Raw genomic sequence first — 27,102 nt, forward strand, 5'->3', positions numbered from 1 at the left:
TTAAAACCTTTTAACTTTACATTTTTAGAGTTCATTTTTACCCACTTGCTTTAAGTACTTAGCCTATTTACTTGTTTATCAGTACAGGATCTAGCTGGGTGTGTGTCACAACAATGGAGGGCTTTAGGACCTGGAAGGCGAGACCTGCAGCAGCTACATTCCGGTGCATTTAAATAGGAAAGTCATTATTATGGTGATGAGAGGTAAACACACCTTTCCACGTCAGGAAGGAGGAAGAAGCAGCAGCTACAACAGCAGCTCTGCCTTCATTTGTGTCCGTGTGAAGTGAGTGTGAGCTGCTGTCTGTCTGTCAGTCTTTCTTTCTTTCTGTCTGTTCATGACAGCTGAGTAAACCTGCTGTGTCTGAGTATTCTGCTGTTTCACCGGATCTCCAGAGCTGTGGGATGAGTTTCATTACCAACTGGAGACGAAGCGTGAAGAAAAATGACAGTAAAAAGTGAGTAGAGGAGACAAGCTTCTGAAAATCAGTGCAAGTCATGGTCCTGTCGATACATGTCTGTTTTTATGCTGTGAGGATTTAATCGCGCTTTAATGCTATCTTGTCATCACACCGAGATTGTTATGCGTAGATTCAATAGACAGAAACCCATCAGAGCTCCTCCTCCACACACACACACACACACACACTGATAAATCTGACATGTAAAGCTCATTTCTGTGTTTCTGTTCACTGTCCCTCAGACAGAAAAAGTTGTAGCTATTTCACTGGAAAATTTGAATTTATTAATCCATATAAAACTTATCACCTCTTTGGTTTAATAGGAAAAATACAGCAGCTGAGGTTTTTGGATTATGTTTCCTGTAATTGTACTCAATAAGTCTGTGAGAGTGTGTTGTTCCCAGCCTGCAGCCTGTTAGACAACATTACACCCATGATGTGGTAAAGCAGGCTTACAGTGTAACAGAGTGCCAATATGAGCTTAAGAAGAGGAATGTAAACCTAATATTTATATGTTATGTGTACGATATAACCTAACCTAATTTAACTTAAAAAAGAAATAAACATGTGTTTAAATTGACAGTTTGACAATTTAAGTTCTTTATTGCTGTTTCAGAAGCTGCAATCAACAATCTATCAGAAACATTTTTTTCTGATAGATTGTCTGTGTATGAAAATGGTCAGTAAATAAAAATACAAACAGCAGCAGGAAGTATCAGGAAGAACAGCCTCAGTCCAAACTTGGCATGAGCCATTGCCATCTTTTATTTGAGCCAATTAAATAGATGGATTCAGTCCTTTCTCTCCGAGGGTTAATGGATCCATTTGCTCCTCTGTTTATGCTGACATTTGCTTTCTTGTTGTTGCCATCGTTTCAGCTCTCTATTCAGTTTGATGAGTACATTTATAATTTACCTTCTCTTTTTCAACACGTTCAATTCGTAGAATCTGCACAGTCCCCTTCACGTCTTTAGATCAGACTCACAGTATGCCAGCTAATGTCCTCTTCTCACCATCATGAGATCCATTCATATGTTCTCTCCAAGTTGACCTTTGACCTCTTCACAGGGATGCCATGCAGACAGAAGACAGCTCCGACAGCCTGGACTCCCTGAGCCGGTACGTCCACATTTATTCTTACAGTTAGGAACAATCAGCAGTGCAACAAAGAGAACAATAATCCCTGCATGCTCATAGAATACACAGTGTTTATGACACATTTAATAACAACTTAATAATAAATGAGGTTGTTAACATTGTAACTCCTACAACTGACTCACATATCATGTAATTTTTTTTCCTCAGGTTGTCAGTCATCAACAGTCCAGACCTGGATCCCATCATCACACACAAGTAAGTGTCTTCAAGTTGAAAACCACTGAAGGGCATGCATTAAACTCAATTATTTCCACAATGAATTCTTCACCTTCTGCCAAAATGAAATCAGATAAAAGCAGGTGATGGGTTGCGATTTTGACTTGAAAAGTTTTGACTCTTTCTGTGAAACTTTGATTTATGTTTTTCAATTTCAACACCAACACCTTTGACTTCAGACTAATTCACAGACATTTTTCTAAAACTGTCAAGTTAATATGTCGACAAATGTCCTCAACAAATCATTAATGAGAAATAAATAGCCTGGGAGGTTCCACACATATAAGTGTTCATGTTTCTGTTGCTCTGAAGATCATGTTCCTCAAACAATAGCTGGCCTTTCAGATGGTTTTCATCCCTTGAGATCACCTCCCATTCTCTAAACAGCCTCAATTTTCTTCCTCTGTTTCAGGTTGCAGTTACCAGACAACAAAGATGCACCGAAATCAACTGATCCATCTAATGGGTAAGACTGGACAGTAAACTCTGAATGATATCAAACAAAACTCTGGTTTAGATCACTATAGAAATGCTCTGAAAAACCTGTCAATGCTCCTTTTTTGTGCTGTAAATCAACCTAAAAATGAGGTGAAAACTATAATCAGGAAAAGACTTCTCCTTTCTTTGTAAAAATGTTTTTTGAAAAGTTGCATGGTAACTGCGCTGCTGTGAGTTTGCTATGTACAGATTGCAAGTTGCAGCTGACTTGCAGGACTTCTCGACATATTAGTGACATGTTGATGTAAAGGTCATCGGAGGGTCACTGGTATTAACGCAGCCTCTCCCTGCTGTTTGCTGTGTCATTAACTCAGACAGAGAGAATCTGAGAATAATACCATTCCTCTCTGTCAAGGTGTGACTGCATGGGAGTAAATATGAATTACTCGCTTATTTAATATTCTAATATTATTCAATACCCTTATCCACACATTATCACCTACAGTGCTGTCTGTTAAGGTATGTAAAGGAGCTTTGTAGCAGCCTGAGGAGGAGGATACTTGTGTCTGTTTGGATCTGGATCAGTAAAAGGAATGAAAGAAAAAGAGTGTTTAACATTAATTAACCAAACAAGTCCTTCAATAAGAAGACTTACAGCTTGTATGTGTGTCTGCACAGTTTGACATTATGTGCCAAGAAGTTGCACTTCACTGAAAATCTGCTGATTTTATGGTTAATTTACAGCACAAAGACAAATTGCTTTATGGCGCGATTCCATTTAACTTGCCAATAGTACACCCGTTTATCCCTGCTGTTCTAACTATTCTTACTGTCTACTCAAAAGTTAATGCTGTATTATTAAAAGTTGTGTTAGAAACAATGGCAGTGATCCTTGTGTTTGTGCTGTAAACTGACAGTAAGGGGGGGGAGGGAAAGCTTGAGCTACTCAAATCTGGCATGACCATGAACACAAGCTGCTTCTGCCAAAACAGACCATATCACATGTGCTGTGACCTTATTCCATACTGTGCTAGTTTTGTACAGTATGTACTATATTGTGTACTAATCTTTATAGTATACAGTTTTTGCAGTCTTCATACAAGAAATCAACTTATGTTTTCGTTTTTAGAGAGAAAGCAAAAAGTATTTTTAATTGTTGTCCTTTCTGTTGCTGTCTCACTACCACTCACATTTTTTTAGCTGTGAGTAGCACCACCTTTTAGCATTGGATGGTGGTATAATAGTGTCCATTGGCTGTTAAAATCAATGTAGTTTAGCATGCATGTTGACTTTTTAAAGTGTACTTAATGTTGTCACTTTTCCACAGTTAAAAACGCAAAACCTGGTAGGAATAAGTATGTAGTGTGGAGTTGGGATTACAAATGTTTAGGATGTATCAGTATTGTGTGGTTCATAATAACAATTAAGATTTAAATATTATTAAATTAAAACTAAAAACCTAAATTGCTTGAAACATTCCAGGGGTCATAAATCCTTGTTTTTCGGTTGCCAAATCCAATTCTCCACCATGAGGACAGCAGCATATCAAATCTAATTATCTCCAAAACTCATGACTCTCTGTGCTCCTCACAGCACACACGAGAGATGGAAGCAACAACTAAGCTTTTTCTTTTTTACTACACTCCATAAACTTAGATGGATTTCCCCTCATATTTCTGCACTGTGATCTTCTTTGCTTTCTTGATGTGAGCACTGTTGCTAATGGCATTTGTGAGTGGTTATGTATAATCGAGCCAGGCTGCTGCCAGTTTGACAGAAATAATATTTGTGAGTAAGGTTTTCTAACAATAAGAAATAATGACCTTACACAAATAAGTTTGGACAAAAAGTCCAGGTTTTGCCCCATATCATAAATAATTTGATTAATCAAAAATTTATTAGAAATCTATACCACTGAAGTACAATATCAGCTATGACAGGTTCTATGTCCTTTACCTTATGGTCCTGGATTTGAGGGGGGACCCTGTGTCAAAATCTAGATTTAAAACATTATTTTTTTTGTTTCTATTGTGCTCATTTTGCCTTGAAAATGACTTTAATGATTAAAGGGGACATATTGTGCACACTAACAGGTCTATATTATTTATCATATCTTTGCTCCTTATTTATTTATTTTATACTGACCCTTTATGCAGCCCCTCAGTTCAGTCTATGTCTGAAACAGGCCGTTTTAGCTCCTGTATCTTTAAGGCCCCCCTCACAATGAGCCCACTCTGTTCTAATTGGTTAGCCAACTTCTGACGGCTATGTAAACAAAAAGCAGTAGTAGGACTTCACTTCTTTTTCTCATTCTTTACTTTATGTCAATGTCTTCTTCCTCTTCTTCCATGTCAACTTCTCAAATACATCCGTACATGTCTGAGCCCGAATCTGATCCAAAATAGAGAGCTCTTGGGCAAGGAAGAAAAAAACATTGCACACAAAGTGTTCAGAGCAAGTTGAAGCCTGGGCTTTTGACTTGTAGGATTTCTGCATACGTTAACCACAGGTTTTGGAACTTTGACCATGTTTAGCATAGACATCCAACATCATAACAGTATATAAATAACAGAAAATCACAAAAAGCATAATATGTCCCCTTTAATAAATTATCAAAATTGTTGACAATTGATATTCTGTCAGTCGATTAATCACTTAATCATGTAATCAGCTCTAGAGTACTACCATGTATAGTAGGGGTCAATAAGGGCCCGACAACAAACTTTTGCTCGGGGCCCCATAGGAGGTTACTCCAGCTGTACAAGTATGATGTACCAACTTGACTTGACTTTACCAGACGGAAGTGAATAATCTAACATTCAGGAGTCAGATGGGCTGATTGAATGCTAAAATTATTTTTTTTTTTTCTTAGTGTTGACACATGCTTGTTAAAAACATGTTAAAATCAGAGTGTATTTTATCCTGCTTGCCACTTTATGGAAGGATTAATCATTTTAGCACTTCTCTGACATTTCCACAGCAGACATTTTGTCTTGTCATTGTGTAATTAAGCAGACATTTTGCCTTGTCATGGTGTAATTAATAGCGTTAATGATGGCTCTGTTCCATTTAGATATATCAGTAATCCATGTCAGTGAGCCGGCACATGCAGTGGCAGGGCCATGAAATTAGTAAAGCTGAACGAAGTGCGAAATAATGATGTTTAGCTCAATGGCTGTCTTGAGATGTGGGTCAAGTCAGCCCTCTCCAACAAGTACGCCTCTTTCTCACACACACACACACACACACACACACTCCTCAGACACAATCTAATGGCTGTGTGGAGTGCGTGTGGTTTATGATGATCAAACGCCATAACTCCTGGCACTATTTCATTCATGATTTCACATTATGCCTCTCTGGGCTGCTGTGCTGCACTGCATCTATGTCTTCTATTTCTGGTCACTGCAGTGTTCAGTCTTTGCCACTGCAGCAGACTGGACCAGCTGAGATCCTCACAGCACGCCATTCAGCACTCTCTTCTTCCATCTTTTAAAACCTGCACTTCTCTTGTTTATAACAGTGAAACACCTTCGTAACTTATTTATTATTTAGATCTTTCTCCTGTTCTCTTCTCTGCCCTGATAGTGTGTGTGTTTTATTTATTTATATATATATATATTTTTATGGTTTCACATCTTCTATAAAAATCTTCAGGCTTTGAATTGTGGACATTTAGCCCGGCCCCTGATATTTTGCATCAACCAATCAGAGCAGAGAATGCAGTGTGTAGCATGAGGATGATAATCGGAAGAGGTGGGACAGACCTTGTGTGTGTGTGTGTGTGTGTGAATGTGTTTTCTCTCCCCATGTGTGTTAGTCATCCCAATCTTATTAAAGATTGCTGTTGCTGCTACGTCCTTCCTCCTCCTCCTCCTCTTTTTCTCTCTCTCTCTCTCCCCCATCCTCCCTCTCCCCTTCATACTTCCCCCTCTCTCTCTCTCTTTCTCTCTCTTTCACCCGCCTGCCCTTCTGCTGCTTCTGCTCTTGTTGCTGCTGCTAGAGAAAGACACAGACCATTACACTGCACTGCTGGAAAGGCCTCCAGGCTCACATTCACTTCTGCAGTTTTTGTTATCTGTCTCTCTCTCTCACACACACACGCATACTTTGCCAGATGAAAATGTCAGGAGAGGAAGAGAGACTGTCAAACGGGTAAGATACTTCACTTCTGCTGCATGTTGGGGATGGCGTGTGTCATTGAGTGTGTCGATGTAAGATATCCAGTGTGTGTGTGTGTGTGTGTGTGTTTGCTGTTCTCTTCCCTTTATCATGTGAAGGGAACTGCGTATGTGTGTGTGTTCTAGCTATGACACTCAGGCATGTGGACTAACTTGCTTGGTTTATTATAGAACAGCTCTTTTGTGTCACAGCTCAATGCTGCAAGGCCTCCCAACATCTTATATCAGCTGGTGTGAATGTGGGGAAAGCTCTGTGAACCAGGGTTGATAAACTAATGCTTCGTCACTCTTGGAAGGGTGTTCATGCGTAGGTGTGTGTGTATATTTTCATACCGGTGTGTTTGAGTACATGTGTGGTTGTGTGCTTGCTAAGTGGTTTTATCTGCATGTACGTGTGTGTGTGTGAGTGATTGTGTGCCTCACTGATAATGATCATCATTGTGCAAGTTGCTCTCTGGAGAAATCAGCCCAGAATTTCAGACTGGCTGACTTGAAATTACATTAAATTATTGGGACAATGCGTGGTATGTAGATCCTGAACCTAACAGACTCTCCTCATTGTGCTGGGCTGTGATGCCTTTTCTTTCTTTCATACAATTGCCAGTTATTCCTTCCATCTAAAAGACAGTGTCATGCACTGTGTGATAATCTTTGCTCACTTTTCCTTTTCACCTTTTTAGTGCCAGCAGGCCTCACATGTGTATTTCACGGTGTAGTCCTACCAAAATGATGTTTTCCAGTCAATCAAGACCAATTAAGTTGGTTTCCAGCTATAAGGAAATGATTGTAATTATGTGTCACTCTCACTATTCTTAGTTTATTGGTCTGAATCTAAACAATGTTAACAGCAGGAATTTCTATCAGAGGCACAAACATATTTAGGCAAAGCCATAACATAATATTCACATGTACATGCTTGTTATAAGATGAGTAAACAAGCTCTCTAAACTACCATAGTGCCTTGACAATTACTGATTATTTATTATTTATGAGGTTATTCTTGTACTCTGAATCTAACAGGTGGTCTGACTCCAGCAGGGTTAGAATCTATTTAGCAGGACTAATTAATGCAAAATAAATATGTGTGGCGCTTGATTTGGGGATTTAGATTAAAATTAGGTTTCAGGTTAATTATAGCTTTGATGGGAAAGGTAAGGGTCTAGGGCATTAATATAGTAAATAAAGAGTTAGCACAAGGATAGCAACAATTGCTAAGTTTAGTTTAAGTTTCCCTGTGCCTAAACACATGGCTGCCAAAACCAATGGCATCTCTACAATCTTTCACACCATACGATATTTGTAAGACATTCATCATTCATCTAATTGCTTCTTGTTCTTCTGTAGAGTTTGCTGCTTTAATAAAAAAGTGACAGTCACTGCACCTTTTCTCATACAGAGAGAAACAGTTTCGACACAGCAGAGAAAGCTCTGGTCGGATTGGTTGGATTTAGTCAGTGGCCGCTGGGGGAAGACATGTGACTCTACAGCATTATCCTTGAAATCACAGTGACATCAACACACATACTGCACAGGACGTTACCTCGTTTTCTCTTTTGCAGTATTGATGTCTGAATTATTGATCCTTTTATGTCTTCTTTTTTAATTGTTTGTAGGCACTCATTTACAAAATGACTGTAAATTAAATGTGTTGATATTGCTGTAACACAGTGTATTGTCGTAGTATTTAAGTGCTTTTATGAATTTGCCTCGAGACAATAGAGAATATTTAACACCTCATAAACTGTGGATTTACAGCACAACATTGCTTGCCCCTCTTAAACATGGATAATAAAACAAATCCTTATTGTAAAGTTTGTTTGTTTGTCTCATCAGCTTTGTCACCTGAAACTTCAACTCTGGTGCCTAATTAATATGGATTTATTGAGTGTGTGTGCCCACCTAAAAGCACATGTACTAAACATACGTTCGTATGTTGCACTAACAGCAGTCGTGATTGTGAGTCTCTGTGCTGTTATCAGGAAGCACAGCCTGCTGCTGGTCATATGGTGAACACAGCAGTCACCCGCATGTCATTAGCCAGAGCTACACTAGTGTGTGTGCTCCTTTATGGTGCTGTGTGCGTGTCTGTGTGTGTGTGTGTATGTGTGTGTGTGTGTGTATGATGAGTTTATAGTTTCTGTGTGTTTCTAATGGGTAGGAATGTAAAATGAATGCTTTTTATTAGTCATCGCTGTCATACAGATTAGTTGTGCAGTTTTCTATTCTTGGTTTTCATTCTTCTAATGTTTGCTGCTGACATCCTCAACTCTGAGGGAAAGGTGATATTTACTGACTGTGTTCCAGCTGTTAAATATAAATGAGGAACTGTTGTCATTGCTCATGTGATCAATACATTGGCCTGGATGTTCAAACTGCATTTAACAAAAATGAAACAAAACAGGAATCAGGTTTACGTTTTACAACATCCAAATCAGATGAACCATTCAGAAAATGTTCTGCTTTTTCAAGCTTCCTTTGATACAAATGAACATAAATGATAAATAACTGAATCCAATGAGAAAGTAGATTTCTACAAAGCAACGAAGACACAATGAATCAGCTTAATGATGAAGGCTGTCAGTCATTAGTGTTCAGAATTACTAATTCATTTGTTAGGCTTATTATGCCGAATGCTAATGCATTTTTCATGTGCTGTGTGCTCTTCTCACCCCAGTTTAGAAATAAACACAAATTTAAGCAGATGCATTATCAGCACAGTGAGTGAAATCAAAGAGGAGGGAAAGCATGTCATGAAGGAAGAGAGCCTGATGTTCAGTCATGACTTGTACTCAGTTTGGCCACACTATACTCTTGTCTCGTGAGGGTCATGTGCACCGTGTAATGAACTCAGAAAACACAGCAACATTATCATTAGGAGCATTACTTTGCTTTCACAAAGACAGCTTAAAACAGATTGTTGTATATACAAAAAGGATACAGAAATAATTTTAGCCAGTATCTTCACCGTAATGAATGATCCTGTTCAAAACTGCTCCCTTAGTTCATGCAAGTACTGTAGTTTATGCTGATTCCTTCTGTAATGTGCAATGTAATGAAAACAGCAACAACACTCTTGAGCCTGTTCTGTTGTGAAGTAGCAGAGGAGAACAAAAGGATTTAACAGAAGATGAATACAGAAAGAGGCAATATCAAGATCCCACTTGTTCTGTAGTAGGTCAGTGTTTGGAGAAATATAAAAATGAGAACAGGGTCACTGCAGCAGAGAGAGACAGACAGAGAAAGAGAAACTGGATCCTCAAAAGTGAATCCACAGTTTTACATTAAAAAAAAATACCACTTAAGGAAGTTTTAAGTCTGTGAAAGTCAAATTTGACGTGCATGACCAACTTTTTGTCTAGCAGCAAGCAGATTTAAAAACTGTTTGTTTTAATAAGTGATATGTCAGGCGGTATATGTTATATCATTTAAAATTTTAAAGTGTACTGCTTAATAAACAAATAACTAACCAAGAATGTACTATGGTCAGCACTTTTCGCCTTCAGCATCCACATCGTGTGTTTGTTTTGGTTCCCCAGGTGCTCGCGGTCTGACCTGTCACTGGCTCTGGAGGACTGCATGGCTGCCCTGGATCTGTTCCTCAGAAATGACTTTGAGGAGGCGCAGGCCCAGCTCAGATCCAGGTAGGAGCACATCCTGCATCACAAGCTAATACAACTGAGTTGTAGCATGGGTCCAACCCATCTGGCTTTGTGCTTTTGTGCAACAAATATAATGAATCAGGGCCAACAGATGGCTTTATGCATGCAAGCAGCTGTATTTTTAGTGTTTTGGGTGTTTTTGCATTCTCAGATGTTAGAAGGTGAATATTTTCAACAGGGAACTGCATGTTCATGCAATATGCCTTTTTCATAGAGGACATTTTGACATTTAGGGGAATAATGGCTGAATTCCATTTAGCTGCTTCAGTTTCAGGGTCCTGGTATTCTTACTGGGAATAGTAACGGTGCCATAATTGATCTTATTAGTAAGACCTTTGCTTTTCCTCCTATGATAAAATGTCTGCTGGAAAAAGGGCTTGTAGATGAAGTACTTTTGTTTGGCACAAATTAGCAAATGTTAGCATGCTAAAACACTAAACTAAGGTGGAAGATGATAAGCATTATATCTGCTTAACATCAGCATATTGGCATTTTTATTATCAGCATGCTGATGTGCTGATAATACGCTGCTCCTGACTTTTGTGAGATCGATAACCGCTTTACGTCCTCTATTTACACTTTCTGTCTACACCCTCTGTCTACACTTTGCTAGTTTTCTTTCAGAAACAATTAAGCGTTACTGGGTAGCCTCTGTTGCTGCCCTGTTTACTTAGCTTCAAGCTTAGAATAGCTTAGTAGCTTAGCAGTTAGCCTTCAGCATCCAGTTAATGCAGCCTCCCTATAACGATGGTATGTGCTGTTCCGCCTTTGCTTTTAGAGTGTCTCTGCAAGAGAGACGTGTCCGTGAATTAGAGCAGCCTTTTTCTGTTAACATTACTGTTGACTTGACAGGCACTCCAGACAGCTGTAGCCCCAGGCTTGACAGCAGGCCTGCTAATGGTAGCACTAGCATAGCCTCGTTGGCAGATGGCTTTACTGGTAGGGTCATTTCACTCCAAAGTTGAAAATCTATTCAAATTTGAGGGCAAGGGTGTGTATCATAGGGCAAGCTTTAAAGGGTAGGTTCACAATTTTTCAAGTGTGTCTTAAAACAACAGTCAGGTGCCCATATGAACACTGACAGAGGTTTTCCTTGCTGTAATCATTCCTCTTGTTCATACTGGCTATTAAAAGATCTCCTTAAAATATGCTTTAAATGTAAGTGATGGGGGCTGAAATCTAAAGTGTGTCCACACAGTCATTTTGTGTAAAAATGCATTTAAGGTGTAACTGAAGCTTATATGAGACTTAAGCAGTTTGAGTTAGTCATATCAAGTGGATATCTGCCACATTTACAGTCTTTTTAACATCAGATTCCCTCTTTGTGTTTCCTTGGGCAGTGTTTCCCTCTTGAGCTGCAGTGTAAGTATAGTAACAAAAAGATGGACTATGTGCACAGAAGGAGGACTGTGGATTTTGCTTATCTTTTGATGAATGTGGCAATGTCAAAACTATTTCCCGTTAATGAATCATCTTCATTGATTTAACACATTTTGTCAGGCAATATATTAAACTCTTTGCTATTTAACAGTTGAGATTAAAATCTGCCTTCCCAAAATTGTTAGATACATTTATTTTCTCAGTAAAATGTCAAAATATCATGGCTTCTAGTACATATTGGTATCTATTCCAAAATCAATACACCACAAATAATTTTAAAGGGGCACTCCCGGGATTTTACACATCCAGATTAGTTTACTTGTCATTGAAAGTACTATTTACCTTGTGAAAACAATTAATGATTATACTATCTTTTGTAGCTGTGGTTTTTCTAAAGTCTGAAAAAGTAGTCCCTCTTGATTTCATCAGGGATATCACAGCTTGGGCTTGGAGACTACACATTTATAACAGACAGCCTGTGTGAGAAACTTTAAACATGGAAACATTTACCAGACAGAGAGGTAACAAATTAGTTTACAGTATTATAGTATTAATGGTGTTACAACAATATTAACAAATTGAGTTGCACTATGGTGATTCAGTAGGATCCAGTGTCTTTGATCAGTGACCAGGAACTAAAAGTCAGGATATCTGGGCCCCTGCTGCATCGATTTTGACCATTCTTTTATATGACTCTTGAGCTCCCCGGCTTCATGGAGGTGAAATAATAAATCACTGGAGTACCCTATTAAAGTTTCAAACCCAGCTGCTGGCACAGGAACAGGTCAGAAACAGATATGGTCTACATTAGGGTGGGCTGAAGGAACTTTGTTATTTGCTGCTGATGCTGTTCAGATGATTTTACATGATTGACATGCTGCTTTGAGTTCCCTTCACAAACACCTGCCTCCAGTTTTGTATTCCAACACTGCGTCATCATGTTACTCCATTGTTCACTGCTCATTCTCTCTATTATCCTTTATCACATCATCGCTATTATCCTCCACCCTCTAGTGTCTCTCTGAGGTTGTGGGCCACTCCTTAGCCCCAATTTCTTCTTTTCAGTGCCAGCTTACACCAAGAACAGCTTCCTGTCACCCTGTACATGCTTTGTGCAATTTTGCACTTTAAGCTAGATCGACAGATAATGTCAGTGTAGTGTGTTTGGTGTTGTTGATAAGAGTTGTTATGGTGAGTTTAGGACCCGAGGAAGGTTCTGAGTAATTTAATTAGTTAGATTTTTGGCTCAGACTCGATTATGCAGAATTTCATTGCAACATTACATGAATACTCTGTTTCCAAGTGACTATCCTGGTGTCATAAACACAATATGCTTTAGTATCTAAAACAGGATTTGTGAAATTTTCCAACCTGGAGGAAAATCTGTCTAAAGCCACCCTGGCAACACCTCTAGCTGCTGCCATCTAAGGCTTGGCAGGCTGTCGGCTTAGCAGGTGTCATCGTTTTTATCTCAGTGTTCTTCCCACAGCTCCGTGTGTGCTATCTCTGCCTCTTCCAGTCGCTGAAGTGCACCTGAACACATAGAAGTTGCAAATATGTATGTTTTTAACTGTTGTGATCCCAGATGGTCAGCTTTGCACATGCAGTGGAGCAGAACGAGTCATAAATCAGTGCAGTTTAAAACTAGAACTAGAGAAGAGAGAAGAAGGCCTGTTTGATAATAATGAGGGACTCCATGGTGAACTGGCCAGACGTTATTATGGTCTTTTTTATTGAGAGCTAGATTAATTACACACAAGTTGCTGAAAAACTGCTGTTTGCTTCCATCTAGCATCTCTGCAATTCTAACAAAAGACTTCAGTAGACAGTAAGGATGCACTGAAATTGCATCTTTACATTTGAATGCGACACTCTAATCAAATTCAGACAGAGCTTTATTTGTTTGCTTTGTACAAAACCCAATAACACCCACAACCCCGTCTGAATTCTCCTGTTTGCTGCTCAGAAAAGGGTTTTGTTGGAAAACTGATGGCTTGGGGCCTCCGGCCTCTAATATGTAACATTATGTAAGGTGGTGTGATGACATCTGCAGCACTGTGTGAGAAAGAGAAACACTGAAGGACTCTGTAGGGAAGAAGGAGCCCTACGGATGTGAAACACGAGCAGAAGCTTTCCTCGTTCTCAGAAGTGTTCGTCTTTTCTTATTTAGTCCACCTCTGCCTTCCAGTTCTCTCCTCCCTCAATCTGTGTCTCCTCTCGCCTTTCTCCAGCTGTGTTCTGATGCAGTCAGGAGGGACTAGGGTATACTAGAGCTCTGCAGCACACAGCAAACAACACACAGACACACACAGACACACACACACACACACACACACACACACTATTCATATTTCTCGTGGGGATGTGTGGGACCAGGAATCGAATATTAATTCATTTTCTGTGAGGTGACAGAGTTCATGAGCCTCTGATTATTATTATGGGAACAAAGGCTGTGGCAATCTTTTTTCATAATTGATTTATTATTTAATTCATTTAGGATTTATTGAATTATGTTTTTTAATACTTTTAATTTAAAAAACTGTCCGAAAATGCTCATCCAAATTTCACAGAAACAAACATAACATTGTAAAATTGCTTGTTTTGTCTGACCAACAGACTAAAACCCAAAGATGTTCCATTTACAATGATATAAAATGGTGAAAAGCAGCAAATCCTTGTATTGGAGAGACTGGAAACAGAGGATGAATACATTCAGAATACATGCCGAGGGATGTTGAAACGTTAAGATCACCCTGGTCTGAAAGAGATATTTAACTTTTCTGACACAAGGAGGTTTAAATTTATGTATTGTGATGTACGAGCATACCGTACGTTCAGGTCTTCTGAACAGAGACACACGTATCATTTACCAAACAGAATAGTTGTTAATACTTTGAGAGGTTGAGAGGAGAATGAAGCTTCTGAAATTTATTGCAGATGTTCTGTCTAATAATCTTTTGGGATAATTAAAAGTGTTTTTTAGTTTTGCGTTGTGGTTTGAAATGTGTCTGGCTTCATTTCTGTTAAGTCTGCTGGCTTGCTTTGATATCCCCAACCAGAGGTTGTTAAGATTGAGCTAATGTCCTTTCATCAATACCACTATCCCTGAGCAACTCATACCACTGTATTTATATTATTTAGCTTTCTCTCATTATACATGTCCAGATAATTTAGGCTCTGCTGTGCCCAGGCTGCAAGTTTCTCCTCTTATGACGCATATACTCAGAGCTACTGCAGACTCCTGTACTTCTCCTTTTTTTTCAGCAGGCTTAGTTTTATTTGCCAGCTCTCTGTTCAAACATGCCACCAGACCAAGTACAGCCACAACAGTGCAATCTTATTCTCCCGCCCTGTTGCTCTTCCCCATTCCTCAAAGCTGTAGCAATGAGTGGGTGCAGACAGTTTGCTGTACATCCATGACATACAATACAGCAATTGATGGAGCTTCTTCTTGATGAGACTTTGTGATACTGTTCCTTTCTAGGCTGTGCTCACTTTTTCAGAAAATGTGTCGCTATTTTTCAGATTGTTCATATCTAATTTCAGAACAAATCAGTTAATCAACACAACTTCCACATTGTGTCATGACATATTACAAAGAAAATCAATGAGCACAATGATGTATGTGGACAGAAATAAACTACTTTGCATGTTGTGATGCTCCTCCTACTGCTGCGCTTCCTGATTGTTTGTGACACGTGCAGAACTGAAGACAAGGTGTGAGTGAACTCATGCATCCAAAACAATTATGGAACATTTTGCGGAAAATATGTGGGAGAGCCGGCTTCAGTGCCACCAGAAGGACGAAGGCCATTGTATCCCTCCGCCGTCAGATGATGTTGCCTAAATATAGTGCTGCTGTGAAATATTTGGAATTCTTAGCCGCTTTCAGGACAACTACAAGCAATTCAATTTACCTCACAGCTCCCTCTTAAAAAGTTTGGCCAGTCTTACATAAGCCTGACGCAATGGAAATGTAAGACAGGCAAATCTCCCTGCTTCAAAGTCAATAGCTCCGCCTTCTGTGACTGTCTGCTTTCGCTTGAGTTGGTTCTTGTTTCCCGATTGGTCGCTGCATTAGAATGAATTATTTGTATTCTTTTAAGTGGAGAGTTGAATCTCAGCAAACTCATCTTTATTTCCCAGATGGGCTAAAAGTCACATTGATGATACAACCCTAATCTGCCTCCCTCGTTTTATCTAGTCGGGTCTTTTCTTTTTCAAAATTACCAAAAAAAAAAAAAAAAAAGGAAAATTAAGCAGGATTAACATTTGGTGGCATGCCCTTGTACTCTGTTTTCATGGGCCGTTTATGTAAATGTAGTTTATGTAGCTGTGAAAGACAAGTGGTTTGAGCACAGAGTAACATCACAGAGGCTTGTCACATGAGTCCATCTGCGGTGAACAGCAGTGAAATGTTAGTTATGCAGACTGACAGCATTCCTAACACAGCTCAGCCTTTATGTTTTACCAGAATTATACTGCCATGTCTTTGTGCGTATGTTTGTGTGTGCTGCAAGAAATCCGTGTGGGTGGTCTGTAGTCATTTTGTATCTAGACAAAGTGAGATAGATAGAGTTTATATAAAGTTGTTTGTATCACCACTTGTGGCTGCTGTAGGCTGGCATATTAACAACAACACCATGTGTTTTTGTTGTTTTTGGATTTTTTTTTAACAGTTATGTTTAATAATGGTTTATAACAGGAATAACAAGCTTCTTTAACTGGAACAACGAGTATGTTTACAGGAAATATGTCTGTGACATCAAACACTTGAACTCCTCATTCATCACTTTAGAACCTGAAAGAGCAACTTTGTCGTGACACACCAACAACCGCAAGTATAAATAGACGCTAACTTTTTTTTGTGTAGAGGTGTGGTTTTCGTCTTCCAAGTATACAGTTACATCCGTCGTCAGCAGGAATTAAGTATCAGACTGTCAGACAGTCTGCACCCACATTGTTCCTGTCATTTGCACTACATGATTAAGTGACTGCTGTATGAATCTTCAACGTTTCTCTCTACTCTTTCTGTCATTTCTGTTATCTTACCAGAAACAGTTTTGTTAAACATGTCACACTTCCTCTTTCTTTTTCAAAGAGAGTACAATATAACTAAAACAAATATTGCACGTTGTCTTTTTTTTTATTTTATTTTTTTACAGAACCAAAGACAGCATGTACCATGCCCTGACCTACGCCACCATCCTAGAGATGCAGGCCATGATGACCTTTGACCCCCAGCATATCCTAGCTGCAGGAAACACCATGAAGGAGGCGCAGGCTATCTGTCAGCGGTGAGACTTTCCCACAACACCAGAGTGAGATAATGCCCTGATGACAGGCTGTGATAGCACTTTTTCTAGTTCCTCTCAAATAGAAAAAAATCTAATAAGCTGCAGAAAAGTGAATTTTGTCTCTGAAAAGCCAGTCAGTCTAGAGACAAGCCAAAAAAGTTTCTTTAAAGTTATAAAAGGGGATATTTTACTGCTTCTTACGGCATTTCTCTAATCTAATATCTTCCAGCAAGAGAAATCCTAAAGTCCTGTTCTCTCTGGGCACTCTAATTTTGCCAATTTTCTCTAACAGTGACTGCAATAACTTTCTTAAATATTTTATAGATAAGGTTGTAAATGTTAGGGCAAACATCCCACCCTTGTCCAGTCCACTCACTAATGGTTCCTCTAACCCATGCATCTTGGATTCCTTTTCTCATGTCTCTATTACAGCCTTTTTAGGAAAAATGAAACCTTCCTCAAGCCCACTAGATGTCCTACCAACTTCTCTGCTCTTAAAGGTTTTTAAATTCATCTGTCCCTGCCTAGTCAATATTATAAACTGCTCTCTTTTATCAAGGTGTATCCCCTGCTATTTTAAGCAGGCTATTGTCCTTTGTTCCAAATCCAAACCTGGACCACTCCCTGCCAGAGAACTACAGGCCTATTTCTAAACTCCCTGTCTTCTCCAAAATTTTAGAAAAGGTTGTTGAAAAGCAACCTGTTCAAAACGGCTCTCCTTAAGGTTTCAAGTGATAATCTTATGGCTGCAGATGCTGGAGAGTGCTTGATTGTGGTTTTATTGGACCTTAGTGCATCATTTGATACTGTTGACCACCACATAATAATCCACAGGCTAAAACACCTGCTGGGAATTTCTGTTACTGCATTGGTTCTCCTCCTATCTCACTGATAGGACTTTCTCAGTCCTTGTAGGAGAACTTGTGTCAGACACTGCTGCTTTGTCATGTGGCGTCCCCTGGGGATCAGTCCTGGGGCCTATTTTATTCTCCATATACATGCTTCCACTAGGACAGATTATCCGTAGTTTCAGCAACATCTCCTATTATTTGTACGCTGATGACATCCAGTTATACTTTTCCTTCAGAACTGATAAGCTTGATAGACTGTCTGTATTGAACTGTTTAAATGCAATTAGGAACTGGATGGCAAATAATTTCCTGCAGTTAAGTGCAGATAAAACTGAAATCTTGATTATTGCTCCTGGTAACCTTCACACAAGCAGAACCTTGGTGCCTGATCTTCATCTTCTCAGTCTAGTCTGTGTAATCTTGGTGTGATTTTTGACTAATCCATGAGTTTTGATGCTTATATTAGGACGCTGACTCGATCATTTTTCTTTCACTTAAGAAACATAGCCAAACTCAGGTCTGTTGTGTCAAGAGCTGAACTGGAGATGCTAATACATGCTTGTATCTCTTCACATCTAGACTACTGTATTTCTCTTTTTACCTGCCTTAATAAGTCTTCCTTGGACCATTTATAAACAGTCCAAAATGCTGCTGCTAGGCTTTTAACATGATCCAACAGATGGTCAAACATTACACCTATTTTAACCTCTCTACGTTGGCTTCCTGTTGATATTAGAATTCATTTTAAAATCTTTGTGCTCTACATGGCCAGGCTCCACATTAGGCTCCACATTATATCGTGGACCTTCTGCACCCCCACACCACAAGCTGAGCTCTTAGGTCTTCTAATCAGGGTCTTTTAAGTGTCCCTCAGACACGTTTTAAGACTCGGGGAGATTGTGCATTCCAGTCGGCAGCATCTCAGCTTTGGAATAGTCTAAAAGTCTGAGGTCTCAGTTAAAACAGTTAAAAAATCATCTGTTCAGACAGAAATTTAGGTAGCATGTGGTAGCATTAGGTAGCATTTTATGTTTTAACTTGTGTTTTATGCCTGTTTTTTCTCCTGTGTGTTTTATTTGTTGTTTATCTTTATTCTTTATTTATTTAATGTTTTTTGTGACTGGTGTCTGTGAAAAGTGCTATATAAATAAACTTTACTTACTTACTTATATTCACTATACACACATAGCAAATGATACTGTATCTTTTGGTCTCTGGTTCCCATTAGTAACATGACATTAAAACCAGAGAACATGCTGAGATCATCGAGGCCCCTTCGCCCCAAAGAATGTCACAACTGCCTGTCACAGTTTGTCCTGGAGCGACTGTGAGAATCTGTCATGAATACCACTCAGACTCAGAGCTGGACTCATCACGCCACCCCTGATAAACACACACTCTTCTGGGTATTTGCGGCACTGTCACCACAGCAAACTGATCTGAGGTCAGAGCTGCAGTTCTCCTTTTCAAGGTTCTGATTATTGATGGGGACCTAAATGCTCGGTCAGCACCTTGTGGTAACTTCACCCTGCAGCAGCTCAGCATCCTGTCTTTCCTGGAATGAGGCTGAGTCACTGATTTGCATTGAAACAAGATAAGCGAGCAAACCTAGGGCAGTGCAATGCAATAACTAATGTGTAACTTGTGTGATTTCTTCATCAGGCACCGCAAGAAGTCAAGCTTCTCCAAAAACTTCTCAGAAGGTCAGTATAGTCCTGTATTGACAGAAAGAGTAAAACCTGTCACCATAATTCATAATAAAAATATTTAGGAAGCGGTTTCAGTGCGACCACTTGAGTGTTTGTGCATGTTAAAAGTAGTGACCACTAGTTTGAACGTTTTCTCTCGGTGTTTATGTGCAGTCATACTAAAGTACTATATGTGCATGTGTATGTATGTATGCCTGTGCGTGTTCTGGTCATCACGGTGCAGCCCCTAGACTCTGCTGAGCTTTCAGGCTGCATGACTAAAAATAACTGTGACATAATCATTTTCACCTTAGAGGAACTCCATGCTGAAGTTTGCTATGCTGAGTGTCTCCTGCAGAGGGCAGCGCTCACCTTCCTTCAGGTCAGGAACAAGGCTTTCCCATACAGCCAGCTATCTCATCTGCCATCATTGATGATTAAAGTTTTGTTTCAAGTCATTCTCTTTTCCTTCTTTTGTCTCTTGCCCCTTTTCTGCTCAGGATGAAAATATGATCAGTTTCATTAAAGGGGGAATCAAAGTGAGGAACAGCTACCAGACATACAAGTGAGAATCTGAACTCTTGACTTTTTCTATCTTCTTTATTACCTCGTAATATATTGAATTTCCCCCTCTAATGTGCTCCCTCTATCTTAACCTCAGAGAGCTTCACACAGTCCTCCAGTCCACTGGATACACTCACGGTGACAACCATGGCCATTTTGAGGGTGGTGTCAAATTGGGAGTAGGAGCCTTTAATCTAGTAAGTAAATAAGTAATTAAGTAATTAAAGACGAATCAAAGAATAGTTATTCACATCAAAACTGTGGGAAAATGGACTTCCAGAATGTCTCAAGCTTAATCCTAAAAAAAGATTGAAAGCCACTTGTTTATTGATACTTCAAAATTGACAGAAGCACATAAAGAACAGTAGATGAACAGAAGATGTTCACGGCTCACCTGCTCTTTTGTGTTCATGTTTATTTATGAGTATCTGCAGCATCAAAAAATGCACTCTGTGTGCAAAGAGTTCCTAGTCTTTTTCACTCTGGGTTTGACAAAATAATAGTTTCAAATAATTAATAGTGTTGTTAACAGGGCAATTCAGAAGTACTGTGAAATACGTTGTCAGTAAGAGAATTGTATGTAAGAGAAATGTTCCTTTGATGTGTCACTAATCTGCAGTGGAAACTTTGTAGGTTGGAAAAAAAATATAATTGCCGGCTCTTGTACGTGCGTATGTTTGTTGTATTTCCTTGCAAACCACTGGTGTCATAGTAACAAAGAAAGGACCCTGTAATCCTGCTACTAGCCTTTCCATTCCACTGCTTCTCTGCTTCCTGCAGATGATCTCCATGTTGCCCACGCGGACACTCAAGCTGCTGGAGTTTGTCGGTTTCTCGGGTAATAAGGTGAGTTTTCCTGACAAGTGACAGCCAGTTATGGCTGACAGAAGGACAGTAAAGGGTGTAATGGCTCCGGTTAGAGATGCTCAACATGGGAACATGGATCATTTTGTGCTTTGTGAATAATACTGGAAACTATGTGGAGAACTTATGAATTGTTTATATCATTGCAGTTCCACTAGTTCAGTAATTTACAGGGAATCTTGCCCGTGATTTGTGGAAAATCTTATCTAGCTACTGCTGAGCTAACAATGCTGAACATGATGCATTTAGTAACAATTGTTTTGATTATGTACCACTTCTCTGGATCATGATTTCTGAATATTTGTGATTCTAAATGAAGGATTTAAGTTCATGTCACTACTGATTCAGTTTATGTAACCACTTTGAAAATTATCCAAATTGAATCTTCTGGTTGCAAAAAATACATCTTATACAGATATCAGGAGTCTCAAGAGTTATGCCGACATAACCTTGACTCAGTAAACTTGCATATTCAGTACATATTGCATTATCTACTTGCATATTTTGCACACAGACCTATCTGTGACCTATCTCTGGTCAGATTGCATGCCTGAAAGTACACTGTAGACAAACAGGCGCTGCTCATCCTCCCACACATACTGAATAAAGTAACTATAATGAAGTTTTTGTAATTTTCCTGCACAGAATGCATTAGTGTGTTCTCTGCATGCTGCTTCTACTTGCTAATTGACCAACAGATCTGCCCTGAAAGGAGACTCAATTCAATCTTATGTGTGCACTTGCATGTGTGTGATTGTGTGTGTGTCTGTATTTGTGCGTGTTCCTGCAGGAGTTTGGTCTCCAGCAGCTTCAGGAGGGCTCTGCAGAAAGTACATTCAGGTCCTTCTTATGTAACATGCTGCTGCTCTGTTATCACACGTTCATGAGCTTCATACTAGGTGAGCAAGAACACAAACACACACACACGCACACATAGCTGCAGCAGACCACAAATACAGACAAGAATCTCAGTTGGGTTTGCTCTGTTTGTGTCTTGCAGGCACCGGAGAAGGAGACGTTGAAGATGCAGAGAAACTGCTGCAGCCATATCTCAAAAAATATCCTAAGGTTTGACAGCACTTAACACTGTTTTTTTTCAAAATTTCCGACATGATTTGCTGTGTCATGTTCCTAAATATGCTGTGGGATATTTCTCTCCCAGGGATCCATCTTCTTGTTTTTCGCTGGTCGAATAGAAGAGATCAAAGGCAACCTGGATGCTGTAAGTGAGAGTCATTTCTTCACACCTGGACAAACACAGATTGCGATGGATGTGAAAATACATTAGTATCAAATAGAGATTACTGTATGCTTCCTAGTTAATTCTGCAAATGGTCATAAACCTTTTTTAGATGGGTATAATGTAATTACCTGTTATTACTAAACTGAAATAAAACAGAAATAGAACAGAGTACAATAGATATTTCTTCAATTATTTCTAAAGCTGGATCAACAGCAGCAGTAGCGTGCCTATTTCTAAAAAGGCATCCCAACATGTAAACTCTGCATTTGAAGACAATGAATTTGGTTGCATCATTGACTCATTCAACATTCAAACTGAGTATGTGTAAGAAAATGAATGAATTAATGTTTGCGTATGTTTTGGCCAGGCTATCAAGCGTTTTGAAGAGTGCTGTGAGGCTCAGCAGCAGTGGAAGCAGTTCCACCATATGTGCTACTGGGAGCTGATGTGGTGCTTTACGTACAAGAGACACTGGAAGATGGCCTACTTTTACGCCGACCTGCTCAGCAAGGAGAACTCCTGGTCCAAGGTGACTATCATAGTATGGGATACGAATATGTCCTGGCTTATTAATAAAGAAAGTGCAGATATTAAATGACCACAGCACACTTCAGTCACCTTTTCATGAATTAACATTAAACTTGTTTTCAACATTTTCGATTGCTCAAACTCATAAAAAAATTTTTTTTTAAATAGAAATATTATAAACATTTCTCAGCTCATAGAAACATGTAATCCTTGCCATGAAATTAAAAACAACATTCACCAAAACTGTTGCAGGGTTTTCATCTGGCAGCAACAACACACAAGACTAAATCTATGTTTTTTTGATAGACAAAAAAGGCAAAACAGCAGCTTGTATTGGTTTAAAATAAAATGAACAAACACATCTTGAAACCAGACTCAAAGGCAAGAATGGACCTAAACTCTGGAGCACTGGTCTGACTCTCTAAATTCCTCATACTTGTTTTTTTTTTATCTCCTCGCCTCATTTGAAAAAGAAAGATGGGATTGCAGTAGTAACCACTTTTTTCACTCCCTCAGGCTACCTATGCGTATATGAAAGCAGCCTACCTCAGCATGCTGACTAAGGATGACTGCCTAACCTTCGGAGAGACTGAGCTCACTCTGTTCAGGTATGATCGAAGAGCAAAGAGACAGTACTGACGCTACTGACAGCAATCACAGTGAAACAGAGATGATTCACTGTGACAGTTATAAATCTGTGATATCATAATCTCTTGTTTCAGGAGATGACTGTCTTTCGTGGGGAACATGAACTAATATGAGAGATATAATTTCCATCAGAATGGAAAACTTTTAGTGGCACAAAACCATGCAAGTGTATTTATTGATGATAAACAGCTGAATAAATGCTCCAGTAATTCACAGTGTTTAATTAGTAAAAACTGTGTTAGTCACACATTTTTACCACATTATTGACATGTGTTGCTGACATGAATTTCATCATATTGTATATTTCAGGCAGGTTCCAGGGCTGAAGCAGAAAATAGCAGGCAAATCTTTACCAACAGAGAAGTTTGCCATCAGGAAAGCCCGTCGCTACCTAGCAGAAAACCCCATTTCTCTTCCTGCTCCTCCGCTGGTCAGTACTGGACGAGGCCATCTGCTTTGTCACACTGCATTTGCAGCATGACTGGATTTTTCCTCTGTTAGCACAGTGTGTTGTTGCATCATTTATTTGAAGTAGCTGAATCAGAAACGTCAGGGAAATGATGCAATGCTACAATGTGTATATAACCTTCGGTTATAAAGTTTGGTTGTATCAATCAAAGTTCAATGATTGTTGATTGATTTGCATGATTTGTGTGTGTGTCTGTGCCTTGTCCAGGAGATGATGTACATCTGGAACGGCTATACAGTTATCGGCAAACACAAAGATCTGACTGAAGGCATGCTGAAAACACTGGATGAGGCACAGGCTAAACTTGAGAGCAGCCCAAGTATGCAAAATCATCAACTAGATTCAAGATTCTCATTGAATAAAATTATTGTTTTATTTTCTTTTGATATTAATGCGATAAAGTTGATGCCAAGTTGATATACTGATTCTTAATTAAATCCGAGCATCTCAGAGAAGGATGTTTTCTGTGGATATAATTATTGAGAATGATCGTTCAGGATTGTGATTTTGTACTGTGTTTGTCAGGGACTGAGTTCTCCATAGACGATCAGTGTCTGCTGAGCCTCCTGAAGGGACTGTGTCTCAAACACCTGGGGCACCAGGAGGAGGCCGAACACTACTTCACCCTTGTCCTCTGCAAGTAAGCCTCTCTTAGTCATGCAACACAGACATGTGCAGTATATGCATAGTTAAACAAAACAGCAAAAACAGATATGCTCTAGTTTCTTGCTTTGTGTTATCACCAATTAGGCTGATCAAATTCTTTGTGCATCCTCTAGTGAATAAAGGTTTTTCTGTTTCAAAAAACACTCTGCATAACTGTTGAAGGGAGTCCTTGTTCATGACCTCACTTCCACTCTTGTTTGGCATTTATCTGCAGTGAGACCCAGATCAAGTATGACCACTACCTGGTTCCTAATGCCCTGCTGGAGCATGGTCTGTTGTGTCTGGAACAAGGCAGAATTAATGAAGCTATCAAACTCCTAGAAACAGCAAAGTAAGTCTGTCAAACAGCAAAATATATTCAAGTTATAGCTACTGGTGGAGAATTGTGTTAAATCAATGATTGCCTATTGAAAGAAATGTTTACTATGTCTTATAATTATGGTCAGTGCTAAACTGAAAGGCGACGTTTACTTCGGTTTGTTTGTAAACCATCTGGCAGTATAATTATGGAATAATAATGGAATTATTCATTACTGGTGTGATTGTTAATTAATTCTCTTGCTCTGTTTCAGGCAAAATTACAAAAACTACTCAATGGAATCACGGACACACTTCCGTATCCAGGCTGCTCTGCACAAAGCCAAGGCCATCGGAGAGAATGGGATCCACGTGCCCTCCAGCCCATAACAGACAGAGGAGGGCACACTAGAGCTGAGACAGCCTCCTGTCTCCACAGCCCCACAATGCACCACTCAGCTTAGCCCAGCCCCGCCTATTTGGACGTGTGATTTGTTTTTTCATCTGGAGGGTAGGGGGAAGAGAGATGCTCAATTTTGTTGTGTGTGCCGCACTTACAGGCGACTGCCGCTCTATATGGTCCTGATGGGGTTAGACAGGTTTGCCACGTCCTTGTCCAGAGATATATTGGATGAACTGCACTTCCTTGTGTTATTTGAAATAGAGACAAGTTGAGAAATGTGCCTATATTTATGAAACATTGCTTCTAGCAGGCTTGTTTATCTAGCTGTGGCCACCCATAAGGGGCGCACTTGGGTAGGAAACAAGGTTGCATTTATGTAGTTATATAGATGGCCTCGACTAGTAAAAATGTGCCCAGTGCAGGGTAGTACAGTTGGACTTGATGAAGCTAAAGTACCAAACAGCTCCCTATAAATTACTGACACTGACTCCACCTGGCCAGCAGCATCACATGACCTGGTTGCTACAAAGCTTTCCCCCTTCTTCAATTTAACATAAACTAGAGATTATTAATAAAATTCCTTTGGTGGATGGAGGGTGACACATAATTATGTGTTGACATAGTGTGACACCAGGTATTTATCATATAATGCAACTCACTACATTGTCCATGAGATGACTGCTTTGTACTGTCATTTGACAAATTTTGGTTGACAGGTTCTCCGGCTTTCATCTATGATTGGAGTTTTTGATCAAAACCAATATGACCAAGTTAGACATAAATTCTGTATATGTTGGTTTCACCTTTTTCTCTTACACTAAGAAATCCTTGGTTTATTTTGTTTCTCTGAGAATTTACTATTTAATTGTTTATTTAAAAATTTCTCCCTTTTCTCTGAGCGTATTGGAAACACTGGAAGACAAATTTAATAATGTGGGATACTTTCTTTCAGAAATGATCAAACCTATAATCATGTTGTATTTACAATCACATATGGCTTTTGCACAGGGCTTTGTAAATCAGCCAGCACATGCAAACTCTCCAGAGTCAAGAAAAAAAAAGCCTATCAGACTTAGAGTGAGAGTTGTTCTTTACATTTATATACTGTAAATGGCACCTTTTACACAAATTGTCCCGTTTTAAGAGGACAGATGAATGTGTCTTTTAGAAAGGCAGACTCCCTCCTTTTCTCCTCCTGGTGTGTGGGACAGGCTCCAACAGTACTTGAGCTTGAACAAACAGGCCATTCACACCGAGCAGCGAAGGACTGCGTGCTTGTTGCATCTTTCGATGAAGCTCTGAACGACAACCACGACAGACTTCCTGCTTTGTGAACATCCTCTGCTGCTCCTGTATCAGCCATGCTTGACTGCAACCACCTATAAAAGGACTTGAACAACATAATTACAGCACGGTCATGTGTGTCAAATAATAATCTGTATATCAACAAATATTTGTCATGGTTGAAATTAGACAGAGGGGTCGCCTCGAACTGTATTGGTGGTTAGGTTATTTGAAGAGCTGTGTCCCAGCAACAGACTGTCCAAAACCCAGAAACTCATATGGTGTCTCAAGTGTTGGAATTGGAGCACTGCTGATTTATTCATGATTAGAGTAAGGTTTGGGATTCAAGATGATGACTTTAGGAGTCAGTTTAAATGTTTTTAATGGTGGAGGAAATGTTTTGCTATTATTTTAACAGCAGTAATACAGCAGGAATATTCCAATAACAGTTCATATTTTATTTTATAATAATTAATCAATTAATCTTATTTTTCTTGTTCCCTTTACTGATATAGCTGAAAAAATTGTAACCAAATTTAGTGGCATTGTGATGTTTACAATTATATTTTACTGGGCACGGCTACCACTGAGCAGAATGACATTCCTGTACATAATGAATGTTTCTATTGTAATTTAAGATGAAATGATGAGAAGCAACTAAAGAAAAACATCCCATATTGTTGTGTCTTTTTTTTAAAATGTCATTTGCACCAGAAACACACAATGTGTACAGTACAGTACTAAGTTGTATTATTTACAGAACAACGAGGCTTACTGCAAATCTTTGCACTCCTTGTTCTCATACCTG

General features: G+C 39.3%; 1 protein-coding gene across 2 annotated transcripts; it reads left to right on the forward strand.

Moving 5' to 3' along the window:
* The first annotated feature begins 208 nt into the window (after positions 1-208).
* On the forward strand, positions 209-26,971 carry ttc39a (tetratricopeptide repeat domain 39A). 2 transcript variants are annotated; one of them, XM_067597012.1, is made up of 22 exons: positions 209-285; positions 396-457; positions 1,529-1,579; positions 1,766-1,813; positions 2,247-2,300; positions 9,990-10,094; positions 16,658-16,789; positions 19,303-19,343; positions 19,643-19,710; positions 19,829-19,893; positions 19,990-20,089; positions 20,673-20,738; positions 21,547-21,655; positions 21,757-21,824; positions 21,919-21,978; positions 22,367-22,528; positions 23,044-23,135; positions 23,485-23,605; positions 23,852-23,963; positions 24,170-24,284; positions 24,525-24,641; positions 24,883-26,971. In XM_067597012.1, exons 2-22 carry the CDS (start codon positions 405-407, stop codon positions 24,995-24,997), a joined length of 1,854 nt encoding a protein of 617 aa, XP_067453113.1. In that variant the 5' UTR covers positions 209-285; positions 396-404; the 3' UTR covers positions 24,998-26,971. The 2 variants fall into 2 exon arrangements, with proteins under 2 accessions (XP_067453113.1, XP_067453114.1); XM_067597013.1 differs by lacking the exons at positions 209-285; positions 396-457; positions 1,529-1,579; positions 1,766-1,813; positions 2,247-2,300 and adding an exon at positions 6,111-6,427.
* The last annotated feature ends 131 nt before the right edge of the window (positions 26,972-27,102 follow it).

This window comes from Thunnus thynnus, chromosome 8, assembly GCF_963924715.1.
Source record: "Thunnus thynnus chromosome 8, fThuThy2.1, whole genome shotgun sequence".
Lineage (NCBI taxonomy): Eukaryota > Metazoa > Chordata > Actinopteri > Scombriformes > Scombridae > Thunnus > Thunnus thynnus.